Here is a 14,472-nt window from a genome sequence, read left to right as displayed (position 1 = left end):
CCGAGAGCCAATTAATATTTAAGAACTACATATTTTTCACAATGAGTATATCTATGAACCTACACTCGAAATCCACGAATGTAAATCAAAATTAAGTACTCACATTAAAATTGCCCCACGAAAAATGCATGTCTCTTAACGCGATACCTAAGGCGATCGACAGTGCCATAAGCGTGTAAACCAAGGCAAGCTTTCGACGAATCTGTTCAGCTCGATTAGTCGCGATCCATATTCCAATGACTTTCATCAGGAAGCATGTCCAAATGATGGATCGATCTTTGCTGCGCAGCAAACGCATCGTGAATGTCAAACAGCTGAGAATATTGGTGTACGATTCCCTCCGAAGTTTTCGAATTGATTTTTATTGCGAAACGTCCAGCAAAATCTCCCTCCTCGAGACGGAACAAGAAGTTGTCAGTCTTTTTTCGCGTCTGCATTTCACGTGTTCTCGCTGGTGTAAATCAGAGGCGCCAAGGTGATAATCAACGGTGTTTTATTCATGGTTTCAAGATGGGGATCGAATCATCCCCCCCGTGACAGTCAAGAACGGGCAGCAATTGTGACTGTAGATCAAGTTGCTAGCGAAGTACAGTGTTACTGTTGCGATCAAACGGAAAAGTGTCGTTGATGGGTTCAACATATTCGCAAAAGCAGAGAAGCTAGTTCTTATGAGATATCTGTGAAGCGAAAAATTCTTCGTTTTTATTCGAACTTCAGTCTTGTTAGTCATTCTTGAGTTGCTATTGTCAGAGTTAGAGTGAGACCGATGTTCCACATAGGTTTTTGTGATTTGAGAATGTGGATATGCTATATATTAAAAAGACGAAGTGTGTATTGAGTTCGTTTGTAAATAAGTGAATTTGCAGCAGGTTGACGTACTTTATTTTAATTGTTACAAGCTTGTTATGTTAGTAGCAGAAAATTCGAGAGAAAATAGGCAGACTATTCACTTAGTAGACTATAGGTAGGCTAAGCATAGATCATTTGTAATGCAGCATATTCCTATAGGTAAGTTATCTATGCACTATGCGTTATACATTTTAAAACGTATGGTGAATTTGTCGTGCAAGATTTGGAATGAATTATCTATTATCTACTAACTCAACTCCTACCGTCTATTATCACCTATGATTTACTATGTACAACTACTACTATCAGCGATAAATAAATTACGTTTGACATAAACAATAGGTTCTACGCAACAGTGTGTCACAAACAATTCCGATACTATCATAGTCCTCTTTTCGTGCCTCGTGTATCGATTTCAATCCATGTCCACATAATTCGAATTCTAGTCGCTATTGTCATAGGCGAGCGATTCCCTCATCAGAGCAAAATATGAGAACGTAGAACTTGCGAGCTGTAGACAAAATAAATTTCGTTAGAATAATAATTCTGAGTAAATCACGTCGCTATTCTATTGCAAGTACACTAAGAAATTAGTAACGGAGGGCTAAAGTATCGAAACGATTTCACCGCAAATTTCGCTCCTCTCGATATATTGCATACCGTGGTAAAGGTCTCTAAAGATACAGGAAAGAATCCACCAGCAGTCAAACAGCACGGTCTTAATCCTTTCATCATAACCATTCTCATGTCCAATCTCAGCATTTTACCCATTTGACTCATTGGCATCGTAGCCCACGATCCCCGATATATCGCTTGGATAACGTTTGCGCTCTCTTCCATTATGCCGTCACAACTGTACGACAAGACAGCTACGTGAAGAAAACTGCCTACTGCGTGGGCGAAGAGAGTCGCGCGGCGTTCGAAACTGGTGGTTGGCTGTAAATATATGTATTATTGTTACATTTTTATTGTCAGTAAGAAATATTCGCGTTAAAGAGATTTAAATCACAGAGGCTCTGGTTATATTGCCCGATGATATTAGAGACTTGAACAATTGGGTGATTGGTAGATTGGAGAAACTGAGTGACGAGTAGGAAATTTTAGAAACTTGAAAAAGTGAAGGTTTGGACATTTGGATAATTGTAAACTTGAAGAATTGAAGAATTGAAAAATGAAAAAATTGAAAAATTGAAAAAATGAAAAAATGAAAAATTGAAAAATTGAAAAAATGAAAAAATGAAAAAATGAAAAAATAAAAATATGAAAATATGAAAAATTGAAAAATTGAAAAATTGAAAAATTGAAAAATTGAAAAATTGAAAAATTGAAAAATTGAAAAATTGAAAAATTGAAAAATTGAAAAATTGAAAAATTGAAAAACAGAAAAACTGAAAAAATGAAAAATTGAAAAACTGAATCATTATGAACGCATACGTACCAGTAACATTTCGTAACCATCCAAAGCCATAAATGCGCTAAAAACTAAGAAGTGCGTTAAAATCACGGGAGAAAACAGGCGTTCTACTTTTTCGCAGAATGTAATAATTAATTGGTGTCGCTGAATACAGTTCTTCAGAGCTACAGTATATCGTAGTAAAGTCATGTCCTCATCAGTGTCTTCCCTTTTGGGTTGCCAGAAATCCAATATTCGTTTTTGCAGTATACGAAATTGACAGATCACGTGTAAGTTAAAAATGATCATATACGCGTCCGGAGTAATGTATGCTATACTGGTACAAATTACGACGAATATCTAAATGATTAATAATTTTCTAAATTATTCTATTTTATTAGCATTGTAATATTTATATTATATTGCCGTTTTTGATATGTACAAATGCGTAGCCTGCGCTATAGTAAGAAGTTTTAATAAGAAAGTAAATGTGATACCTGGAAACAAAACATCAATTCGTAATAAGGTGTGTCATATACGGGCCAACTGACCCACATTTTGAACACCAACTCCCTATGTGATTGATTCTCCTCTCTGTAATTCACTGTAATTCGAATTAAAATTTCTTTAGATCAAATTTGAGAAGTAGCAGATTTAGATATTCTTTAATTTTTACATATTTTATACTTTGCAGGTTACATTCCTAAATCTGGAAAATGGACGGTTTGGACATTTGGGACCTTAAGAATTTAGAGGTTTAAAAAGTTAACAGAAATTTAGATAATTGTCGAGTGCAAAAATTACACAATTTAAAATTTTTTTAATTCTGAATCTTAGTGCTGAGAATTACCAACTGTCAAATTTGGTCATTCGCAAATTTGGAAATTATAAATTTCTAAACTTTGAAATTACACTGAAGTTCTTGAATTCACAAATTGTTAAATTTGATAAAGTGGATCTTCGGAAATTAAAGAATGTATAAAATTATACAACTGCAGAGTTATAGAATTATAAAGTGTGTATGTAAAAAATGATTGTATCTACTCACCCATGAGGGGTACAGCGCCGTAACCAATTATACATATAGTGGTCACAGTGACACCATAGATAACCCACCATCCAGAAAGCTTGTGATATATGTCTATGTACGCCTGTTCTTCGGGAGTATAGTCATCATTCCAAATATATCGCTCCGAGAATACAATTAGATCTTTAAAGTGAAATCTGCGAAGCCGTAAGACCACCACCCTGCTTAGTGCCAGAAAGACCATCAAGAAATTGCAGAAGCAAAATGAGCAATACTGTAATTAACAGATTTATTAATCAGAAAAGTAACTAGCTTCTGAGAAATTTCAGGATGGCTACTTACACTCATATCACTGCCCCAAAGGTGCTTGATAGTCACGCTGTTCACATAAAAGCCGTAACAACTTGTATAAGAAAGTACGAACAAAGAAAGTATGCTTTTTATCTCGTCGGTTTTCTTTTCCGGGAAATAAACGCCAGAAATTTTCCACATAAACGTCGCCGCTCTGAGGCCAAAGACTCTATACACAATGGTTCTCGCCATGGTTCTCTTTGACTTCTGATCTCCCAAAGAGTGACATGCAGCCTTTGGTAAAAACTTTCAACGAAGAAGATTGATATGACTCCGCTGTAATCAACAGTCTCGCCGGCGGTGTGAAAAACCAGTCGCGAAGGATTGAATTCCGTTTTCCAGGTATAGAGCCGGTTGCGAAAATGATTATACGATCGTGCGGTAAATTATTTACGAGTTAACAGCTGCATGTTTACTGGGCGCTAGACTTTCTATCAACAGCCTTGCTATATGGGAGGTGTTCGAGGGTTGTTAGAGGGTGCGAATACTGCGTGCAGGATAGAGTAATCGATGGAGCAATGTAGTGAGATATGTAAGGAGCGAATGTCAAGTCATGTGTTGGCGCGTGAGGTGGAGCCGAGTGTTTAGAGCTACGGCACAATCGGTCAGAAGAGCGAAATGGACGCCGCACACGTATTTTCGTCGGTCGGAATTGCCAGAAAGAAGAGTTCTACTTTTCTGAATATCGAGGCTTTCAAATTTCTTACAGGTAAATTCCTACTTATTTAAATTTCGGCTAATAGTAAAATTGCTAATAGGTAATTTGATTGTGGAAGATATGGATACGACCGAAATTAGAAAAATTTATATTACATATATTCCTACGTTTTGTTATATGGTTTATTACATTACAATATGTGCCGCTGAAACAGATTAATAGTAATTGTTTCGTCTATTACTCGCTCTCACTTCCCGAGATGGAGTTCCTCATCAGTGTGAAGTAGGAAAATGTAGAACTTAATAACTGAAAAGAAATTCCGTTAAAATAATTCGATAACAGAAATTATGATATACCTAACCTAACCTCACATAATAACTAACCTCACACATAGTTGTCTGACACAAATTTGTTTAAACTTCAAATCTAGTCTAACTACCCTAACCTGACACATGATTTCATCAAAAAAACCTATCTTCTTCAAACCTAACCTCTCCATATGGTTCACCATTTCTCAGATTCAACTCTTCCCTAATTTCTGTTTAGGTAAAATTGAACGCCGAAGTGATAATAAAAGTTAAAAGTGATAAATGTGAAAATTCAGCAAAAGCACATTGCACGAAGTATCACTGTCAAAGTGGAATAATACGATGAGGATGTTACCGTGGTAAAAGTTTTTAGGGAGACTGGAAAAAATCCACCAGCAGTTAGACAACACGGTCTCAATGTCCTCATCATTACAATTATGATTTTCGATCGTATCGATTTACCAATCTGATCCATTGGCAAAGTGCTCCATGATCCGAAATATATAATAGTAGAAATCTTCGAGCTTTCTTCCGTCAAACCGCTGCAGCAGAATGTGAAGATACCAAGATGGATGAAACTACCGGCTACGTGGAATATGAAAGTGCATCGTCTTGCGAGAGGTGCGTTTGACTGCAATATAAGTAAAATGTAAGTATATTCGTACGTAATTGCTAAAATAATTTATGGTGTATTAAATTTCTAAACCTATGAAACCTACTCTCTATATCTCCAAATTTTGATGTTCACAAATTCCCAATTTAGTTTAATTAATTTATTTTCAATTACCATTGTTAATTTCAAATTATCGAATAATTGATTAGAAAAATTTCTAAATTTAGTAATTTAGAAGCGATTGAACTTGATAATTTAAAATGATAAATTGATAATTTGAAAATTAGTTCAGCTACCAGTGTCAGAATATGTATCGAGATATAAGTACCAGGAGTATTTCGTAGCCGTCGAGTCCCATTAATACACTGAATATCGCTACGTGTATTAAAAGCGTGCGCGAAAAAACATGTTCCATATTTTCACAGAACTCGATGAGCGATTGATACTCGTTAACACACTTTCTGAGATCCACGTCTCATCACATGTTACAACAGATTTCAACAAATTTTACAAGAAACTTGATGTTTATTCGCTGTTCGGTTTTTACGTTAGACATTTTTCCGGCAGAATGCAGTGCATGTGTTCACTAAATAACGCAATACTTGCAAACGGTATGACCGATTCAATCGAAATTGGCAGCATGGATAGAGGAGGTACGTGGCATGATGCCACAAAAACAATTGCTGCCAATTCCATTGTTTTTTCAAGCTACAGACCTAGTCTCGTTACTTTTGTGTCACACCTCGTATACAAAAATCAATTCCACGTTATTTCTTCTATAGTTTATTTTAAAGGCAAGAGGTATAAACATCTTGTCTAATTAGGAACGAACTGCGTTGTCCAAGACGATCCTTCTAGTGTAAGCATGCTAAGATATAAAAAAGTATCAATGAGGCGTGGGACCTCTCGAGCACGAGGAAAAACGGTCCGAGGACTAGTCTGAATAGCGCACGTCTCGAGAAAGCATCTAGAAAAAGAATATGTAAAAGAGTTCACTGATTCATTTTCAAAATTAAAATTAACAACTGTGTTTTATTAAAATAACACCTTGCTTCCATAATCCCAATATTATCTAATGTACTATGCGTTATACATTTTAAAACGTATGGTGAATTTATCGTGCAAGATTTAGAATGAATTATCTATTATCTACTATCTCAACTCCTACCGTCTATTACCACCTATGATTTACTATGTACAACTACTACTATCAGTGATAAATAAATTACGTTTGACATAAATAATAGGTTCTACGCAACAGTGTGTCACAAACAATTCCAATACTATCGTAGTCCTCATTTCGTGCCTCGTGTATCGATTTCGATCCATGTCCACATAATTCGCATGCTACTCGCTAGTGTCATAGGCGATCGATTCCCTCATCAGTGCAAAATATGAGAACGCAGAACTTGCGAGCTGCAGATAAAAAGAATTTCGTTACAAAAATAATTCTGGGTAAATCATTTCACTATTTTATTGCAAGTACACTAAGAAATTAGTAACGCGAGAGCTAAAGTGCCCAAACACCGCAATTATCGCTCCTCTCGATATATTGCATACCTTGGTAAAGGTCTCTAGAGACACAGGAAAGAATCCAGCAGCGGTCAAACAGCACGGCCTTAATCCTTTCATCATAACCATTCTCATGTCCAATCTCAGTATTCTACCCATTTGATTCATTGGCATCGTAGCCCATGAGCCCCGGTATATCGTTGTTATAATATTTGTGCTCTCTTCGATTATGTAGTCACAACTGTACGATAAGACACCTAGATGGCCGAAACTGCCGCCCACAAGGAACACGATTGTCATGCGTCTTTCGAGGGCAGTGGTTGGCTGTAAATACACATGTTACTCTCAATAGTACTCAATAGTACTGGCCATAATGGACATAATCAATGGTGGTATTGGAATTGAGTTAGCTATAAATATTTCTTGATGTGTAGGTTATGTGTATTTTCATCTACAGAGTAGTTAAGGTGTGACGTTAAGCTTTGTGATACTTGCAATGTAACGAAAGTTTGAGGCAGTTGTATTACGTATTACGTCGATGTCGAGTTTATACTTGAAGACATGGAAATTTGGAAGTGTGGATTTTCAGGAAGCTTTGAGACTTGAAGAATTGCATGATTGGCGGTTGGAATGTTGGGAAATTAAGTGACTGGAAACTTGAGAAGTTGGATATAGAAAATTTTAGAAATTGAAGCAATGAATGATTAGAAATTTGAATTATTGAATAATTGAATAATTGAATGCTCTAATGATCGAATATTTGACTAATTGAAGAATTGAAGAATTGAAGAATTGAAGAATTGAAGAATTGAAGAATTGAAGAATTGAAGAATTGAAGAATTGAAGAATTGAAGAATTGAAGAATTGAAGAATTGAAGAATTGAAGAATTGAAGAATTGAAGAATTGAAGAATTGAAGAATTCAAAAATTGAAGAATTGAAGAATTGAAGAATTGAAGAATTGAAGAATTGAAGAATTGAAGAATTGAAGAATTCAAAAATTGAAGAATTGAAAAATTCAAAAATTCAAAAATTCAAAAATTCAAAAACTGAAAAACTGAAAAATTCAAAAATTGAAAAATTGAGAAATTGAAGAATTGAAAAATTGAAGAATTGAAGAATTGAAAAATTGAAAAATTGGAAAATTGAAAAATTGAAAAATTGAAAAATTGAAAAAAAAGCAACTGAAAAATTGAAAAATTGGAAAACTGAGATATTGAAAAATTGGGAAATTTCGGAGGTTGAAAAATTGGAAAACTGAGCAATTGAAAAATTGAAAAATTGAAAAACTGAAAAACTGAAAAACTGAAAAACTGAAAAACTGAAAAACTGAAAAATTGAAAAATTGAAAATTGAAAATTTGAAAATGGAAGACTTGCACAATTAAATTTTGGAAACCATGTGATCAAACATAAGCTCATGAATGCATAAACACTATCAACATCAAAATTTAATCATATAAATTATAGAATGTGTACATAGATACGTACCAATAATATTTCGTAACCATCCAAACCAATATACGCACTAAAGACCAGAAAATGCATGAAAATCGTGAGAGAAAACACACGTTCCATTTTCTCGCAGAATGTAATAAGTAATTGGTGTCGAACAATACACTTCTTAAAATTTAAAGTATAACGTGCTAAAGTCATGTCGTCGTCTATGTCCTCCTTTTTGCGTTGCCAGAAATCTAGTATTTGTTTCTGTAGCAGACGGAAGTGGCAGATCATGTGCAAGTTAAATATGATCATATAAGTGTCGGGGCAAACATACGCTGCAGCGACCGTCCCTACTATGAATATCTAAATGAATAACAATTTTCTAAATTATTTCATGTTATTAAGACAGTGATCTTTATGTTATAGTGGCGTTATTTTATATGTAGAATCCATAGCTTATTATAAATAGTAATAAGTTTTGATAAGCAAGTAAATTTGATAAATAAATGTTTGCAGTACCTGGAAACAAAACATCAATTCGTAATAGGGTGTCTCATACACGGGAAAATCAACCCACATTTTGAACACCAATTCCCTTTCTGTTTTATTCCCTCCTCTGTTCGCTGTAATTCGAATTAAAATTTGGTTAGATCAAATTTGAGAAGTCGGAGATTTCCATATTCCTTAATTTTTACATATCTTACACTTTACAGGTTACATTCTTAATTCTGGAAAATGGACGGTTTGGACATTTGAGACCTCAAGAATTTAGAGGTTTAAAAAGTTAACAAAAATTTAGATAATTGTCGAGTGCAAACGTTACACAATTTAAAATTTTTTTAATTCTGAATCTTAATGCTGAGAATTGCCAACTGTCAAATTTAGAAATTTGGTCATTTGCAAATTTGGAAATGATAAATTTCTAAACTTTGAAATTGCACAGTTCTTGAATTCTCAAATTGTTCTTGATAAATTGGATCTTCGGAAATTAAAAAATGTATAAAATCATACAACTGCAAAGTTACAGAATTATAAAGTGTACGTTCATATTAAAAATGATTACATCTACTCACCCATGAGGGGTACAGAGCCGTAACCAAACATAATTGCTATAGTAACGGATACAACGTAATAAACCCAGTATTTACTAAGCGTCCTATACTTTTCGATAATCGCCCATTCTTCAGGAGAATAATTATAGTGCCAAAAATGTCGTTGCGCGAATGCAACTAGATCTGCTAAGTCAAATCTGCGATACCGCAAAATTGCCACCTTGCACATTCCCAAACACATGAGCAAGAGATTGCAGATGGAATATGAGCAATACTGAAATTAACAGATTTATTTCTCAGAAAAGTAACGCTGCTAGCTTCTGAGGAATTTCCTCAGAAACAGGTGTGGTACTACAAAACTAATTTAGACGTTCATAAACTAAATTAGACAATAAATGTTTCTAACGAAGGCGTTTATAACAAATGTCTTTAATAGAGACATTCATAACGAATGTCTTTAATGAGGAGATTTATAACCAATGTCTTCAACAAAGAAAATGTCTTAGTCTGCCATTTTTATAATAAATATCGTTGACGAATGTAGTCGTGTGATCTTATATTCATATATATGAATATATTAAAAATGTATACGAAAAATATGTATGAATATATTCATATTAAATTTAAAACAAAGAAGTTTACTAAAAGCTTGTTCAAGAAGGACGTGGCATGGCTACTTACACTCAAATCATGGCCCCAAAAGTGCTTAACATTCACGCTGTTCACATAAACGCCAGAAAGAATCACTAAGCCAGTATGAAGCAAACCAATTTTCCTTCTTATCTCATCGGCGTCACTCTCCGTGAAATAAGCACCAGTGAATTTCAAGAAATACGTCGCCGCCGTGACGGAAAAGTCTGTGTACACCCTATCCACCATGGTTCTCTTTGACTTCTGATCTCCCAAAGAGTGACATGCAGCCTTCGGTAAAAACTTTTAACGAAGAAGATTGATATGACTCCGCTGTAATTAACAGTCTCGCCGGCGCGGTGGCGGTGTGAAAAACCAGTCGCGATGGATTTAATTCCGCTTTCCAGTTACAGCGCCGATTGCGAAAATAATTATACGATCGCGCGGTAAATTATTAACGAGTTAACAGCTGCACGTTTACTGGGCGCTGGACTTTCAATCAACAGCCATGCTATATGGGAGGTGTTCGAGGGTTGTTAGACGGTGCGAATACTGCGTGCGGGATAGAGTAATCGATCGAGCAATGTAGTGTGATATGTAAGGAGCGAATGTGAAGTCATGAGTTGGAGCCTGAGGTGGATAAGAATATTTAAAGCTACGGCACAATCGGTCAGAAGAGCGAATTGGACGCCTCACACGTATTTTCGTCGGTCGCAATTGCCAGAAAGAAAAGTTCTACTTTTCTCAATATCGAGGCTTTCAAATTTCTTATAGGTAAATTCCTACTAATTTAAATTTCTGTTAATAGTAAAATTGCTAATAGGTAATTTGATTGTGGAAGATATGGATATGATCGAAAATTAGAAAAATTTATATTACACATAGTTTTACGTTTTGTGAAATGGTTTATTACATTACAATATGTGCCGCTGAAACAGATTAATAATAATTGTTTCGTCTATTACTCGCTCTCACTTCCCGAGATGGAGTTCCTCATCAGTGTGAAGTAGGAAAATGTAGAACTTAATAGCTGAAAAGAAATTCCGTTAGAATAATTCAATAACAGAAATTATGATGTACCTAACCTAACCTCACATAATAACTAACCTTACACATAGTTTCCTGACACAAATCTGTTTAAACTTCAAATCTAGTCTAACTACCCTAACCTGACACATGATTTCATCAAAAAAACCTATCTTCTTTAAACCTAACCTCTCCATATGGTTCACCATTTCTCAGATTTAACTCTTCCCTAATTTCTGTTTAGGTAAAATTGAACGCCGAAGTGATAATAAAAGTTAAAAGTGATAAATGTGAAAATTCAGCAAAAGCATATTGCACGAAGTATCACTGTCAAAGTGGAATAATACGATGAGGATGTTACCGTGGTAAAAGTTTTTAGGGAGACTGGAAAAAATCCACCAGCAGTTAGACAACACGGTCTCATTGTCCTCATCATTACAATTATGATTTTTGATCGTATCGATTTACCAATCTGATCCATTGGCAAAGTGCTCCATGATCCGAAATATATAATAGTAGAAATCTTCGAGCTTTCTTCCGTCAAACCGCTGCAGCTGAATGTGAAGATACCAAGATGGATGAAACTACCGGCTACGTGGAATATGAAAGTGCATCGTCTTGCGAGAGGTGCGTTTGACTGCAATATAAGTAAAATGTAAGTATATTCGTACGTATTTGCTAAAATAATTTATGGTGTATTAAATTTCTAAACCTATGAAACCTACTCTCTCTATCTCCAAATTTTGAAGTCCACAAATTCCCAATTTAGTTTAATTAATTTATTTTCAATTACCATTGTTAATTTCAAATTATCGAATAACTGAGTAGAAAAATTTCTAAATTTGGTAATTTAGAAGCGATTGAACTTGATAATTTAAAATGAGAAACCGATAATTTGATAATTAATTCAGCTACCAGTGCCAAAGTATGTATCGAGATATACGTACCAGGAGTATTTCGTAGCCGTCGAATCCCATTAATACACTGAATATCGCTACGTGTATTAAAAGCGTGCGCGAAAAAACATGTTCCATATTTTCACAGAACTCGATGAGCGATTGATACTCGTTAACACACTTTCTGAGATCTTCGGAACATTGAATAGCGTATTTGGTTGCATCCGTATTTCCGTTGTTGCGCTTCCAGAGACGCAACATTCTATAGTGCAGCATCCGAAACTGGTAAATGACATGCAGATTCAGGATGCACAACAGTGTGTCGGGACTGACATACGCTGTACCGACTAGGAATACCGATATAATCTGTTTGAATAATAATTTACAAGTAATTACTTATTAAAGTACTAGTACTTATTTAATGTATAATTACTTGGTGTTTAAAATAAGGAAATTTAAGTCTTAATTATTCCATCAAACTTCCATATTAAATACTATGGACGTGCCTTCAGGGATAGAATAACTCGTGATGATAGAGCGCGTGGCAATGTAACGTGTGAATGGCGATATAACACGAGGTTGTGATGCATGGACTATACAGCACAAGGTAATACGAACGGAGATATAATATGCACACAATATAACACGTGGACAATACAACCTCAGACAATATAACATACGGCCATATAACACGAGGTGATATTACTCGTGGAAAATCGAATGCGTTAGAATTCAACTAAGTGGTGATACGACGCATGTCTATATGATTCGTAGATAATACAACGCATGGCGATTTAACGCGTTGCAATATAACGCGAGTTAACGTAACGCTTGGCACTATAACGCGTGCCAATATAGCGCGAGTCAATGTAATCAGTGCGAACACAATACTAGGTGATATGACACTTGACAATATATTGTATCGATACACGACGCGTAGATATTGCAATGCGTAGTGATATAACGCGTGCGAATACAATACTAGTTGTTATGACACTTGGCAATATAACACGTGGTGACGTATTATGCAGCTATATGACATGCAGACAGTGCATAGTGACATTGTGGCGATACAACGTGTGACTGTTCTAACGCGTGTCGCCTCCACGCACATTAATTTCGATAGTGGCAATATAATGAGAGTTTTACGACTAATTATTACGAGAGTTATTTTACGACTAATAACGAAACTTTACGACACCTGAAAAGTGAACATGAATTCATAATAGGGTGTCTCTGTCGATGGAAAATTGAACCACACATCTAGCGGAAGTATTCTCTCTGATTTATTCTTCCCGATGTTCGCTGCAACGCAAAAGTCACCAAGTGCAATCGTATGTTAATGAAAAGTGTATTTCAAATTTGTTCAAATCGCTAATACCATTTACATTGATGGAACTAATTATTAATTTATTAAAAATGGAACTAAAAAATTTACGAACCAAGTAAATTATTATATAATGAAGGTGTAATGTTTACTTACAAACGATAGGTGTAATCACGTAACCAAACAGAGAAGCTGGCGGAATACTGAGCACAAACATGATGAAATATTTGCAAATCAGACGACATTCAGAAAAAAGCAATTGCTCCTCCGAATTGTAATTCCAATGCCAGAAATGTCGTTCCGCGTCGGCAAGTATGTTCTCTAGCTCTAATCTGCGAATTCGCAGAACGAGTATTTTGGACGCTGCCATAATTGTACAGAGCACGTTACACGATGCATATACACTGTACTGTAATTAGAAATTTCATAATCAATTATTACACAAATATTATTAGGGTTTGGAAACTTTGAGGATTCAGGATTTTGGAAATATAGAGAATTCAAGATTTTGGAAATTTTGAGAATTCCAGATTTTGGAAGTTTAACATTCAAAAGTATTATAATTTGAAAATTTAACGAATTTAGAAAAATTGCAAATTTTACTGTTTTAGAATTCTTGATTTCATGAACTTTCAAGTTTCAACCCATTTTAATTTTCAAGTGTGAAAATATTAGAATTTGAGAATTTAGGAGTCAAGGAATTTTTATGACCTGAAATCTTTCAAGGTTAAAAATTGTTATTTTCAAATTTTTTAACCTTCAAATTTTTTAACCTGTCACCTTGCCAACCATGAAAAACTTTCCTGAATTCTGAAAGGATCATTCAAACCTGACACAGTCTACTTACACTCTTATCATTTTCCCAGTAATGATAAATATTAACAAAGTTCTCGTACACGCTATACGAAACCGTTAATCCCAGACAAAACAGCGCAATGTTAAGTTGAAGTTCTTCTTGCTTGTTCGTCGCAAAGCAAGCTCCTGCGAATTTCAGCAAAAGCTTTGCAGTTTCGATCGAGAAATCTGTATACACCATAATGATCAAACGACTAGTCTCTGTTTGTGACATACAATATTACACCAAAATCACTTAAACTTTTAATTCAGAACTGTTAAATCACTACTTAACGAAAGTCTAACATTTTCGATTAAAAAGTATACACTCGTTCACGCGTTCCGTCGCGTAATACGAGTTTTTCGATGCAGAGGTGGATATACACTGATCGATGGATGAATTATGAAAACGTCGTAAAACCATCATTTTTGTAGACTTACCTTATTAGCACGAAGTGATTATTTTAGACATCTACTAGACTGAGGGGTAGAACAGCAAATAAAATAAAAATTGACGGTTTCCATGCGCGGAAACTTTCAAAGTTTGCCAGCTTT

General features: G+C 35.0%; 3 protein-coding genes across 3 annotated transcripts; all 3 read right to left on the bottom strand.

The window, feature by feature from the left end:
* Window positions 1-874: 874 nt before the first annotated feature.
* LOC100876729 (odorant receptor 13a-like) lies at window positions 875-3,812 on the bottom strand. The gene is made up of 6 exons (XM_076539254.1): window positions 3,612-3,812; window positions 3,291-3,543; window positions 2,669-2,739; window positions 2,288-2,602; window positions 1,510-1,785; window positions 875-1,360 (listed from the first exon to the last, which is right to left on the bottom strand). The coding sequence occupies exons 1-6, from the start codon at window positions 3,810-3,812 to the stop codon at window positions 1,292-1,294; spliced, it is 1,185 nt and encodes a 394-aa protein (XP_076395369.1). The 3' UTR covers window positions 875-1,291.
* Window positions 3,813-5,609: 1,797 nt separating this feature from the next.
* On the bottom strand, window positions 5,610-10,375 carry LOC143265589 (odorant receptor 4-like). The gene is made up of 6 exons (XM_076538629.1): window positions 9,886-10,375; window positions 9,226-9,478; window positions 8,672-8,775; window positions 8,201-8,515; window positions 6,760-7,035; window positions 5,610-6,615 (listed from the first exon to the last, which is right to left on the bottom strand). Exons 1-6 carry the CDS (start codon window positions 10,081-10,083, stop codon window positions 6,547-6,549), a joined length of 1,215 nt encoding a protein of 404 aa, XP_076394744.1. The 5' UTR covers window positions 10,084-10,375; the 3' UTR covers window positions 5,610-6,546.
* A 783-nt stretch (window positions 10,376-11,158) lies between these two features.
* On the bottom strand, window positions 11,159-14,119 carry LOC100876837 (odorant receptor 4-like). Its single transcript, XM_076539253.1, has 5 exons — window positions 13,931-14,119; window positions 13,240-13,492; window positions 12,958-13,061; window positions 11,808-12,122; window positions 11,159-11,497 (listed from the first exon to the last, which is right to left on the bottom strand). The coding sequence occupies exons 1-5, from the start codon at window positions 14,117-14,119 to the stop codon at window positions 11,159-11,161; spliced, it is 1,200 nt and encodes a 399-aa protein (XP_076395368.1).
* Window positions 14,120-14,472: the final 353 nt, after the last annotated feature.

The sequence above is a fragment of the Megachile rotundata genome, chromosome 13 (genome assembly GCF_050947335.1).
Source record: "Megachile rotundata isolate GNS110a chromosome 13, iyMegRotu1, whole genome shotgun sequence".
NCBI lineage: Eukaryota > Metazoa > Arthropoda > Insecta > Hymenoptera > Megachilidae > Megachile > Megachile rotundata.
Note: the sequence above shows the minus strand (reverse complement) of the source record. Positions and strands in the feature narration are given on the sequence as shown.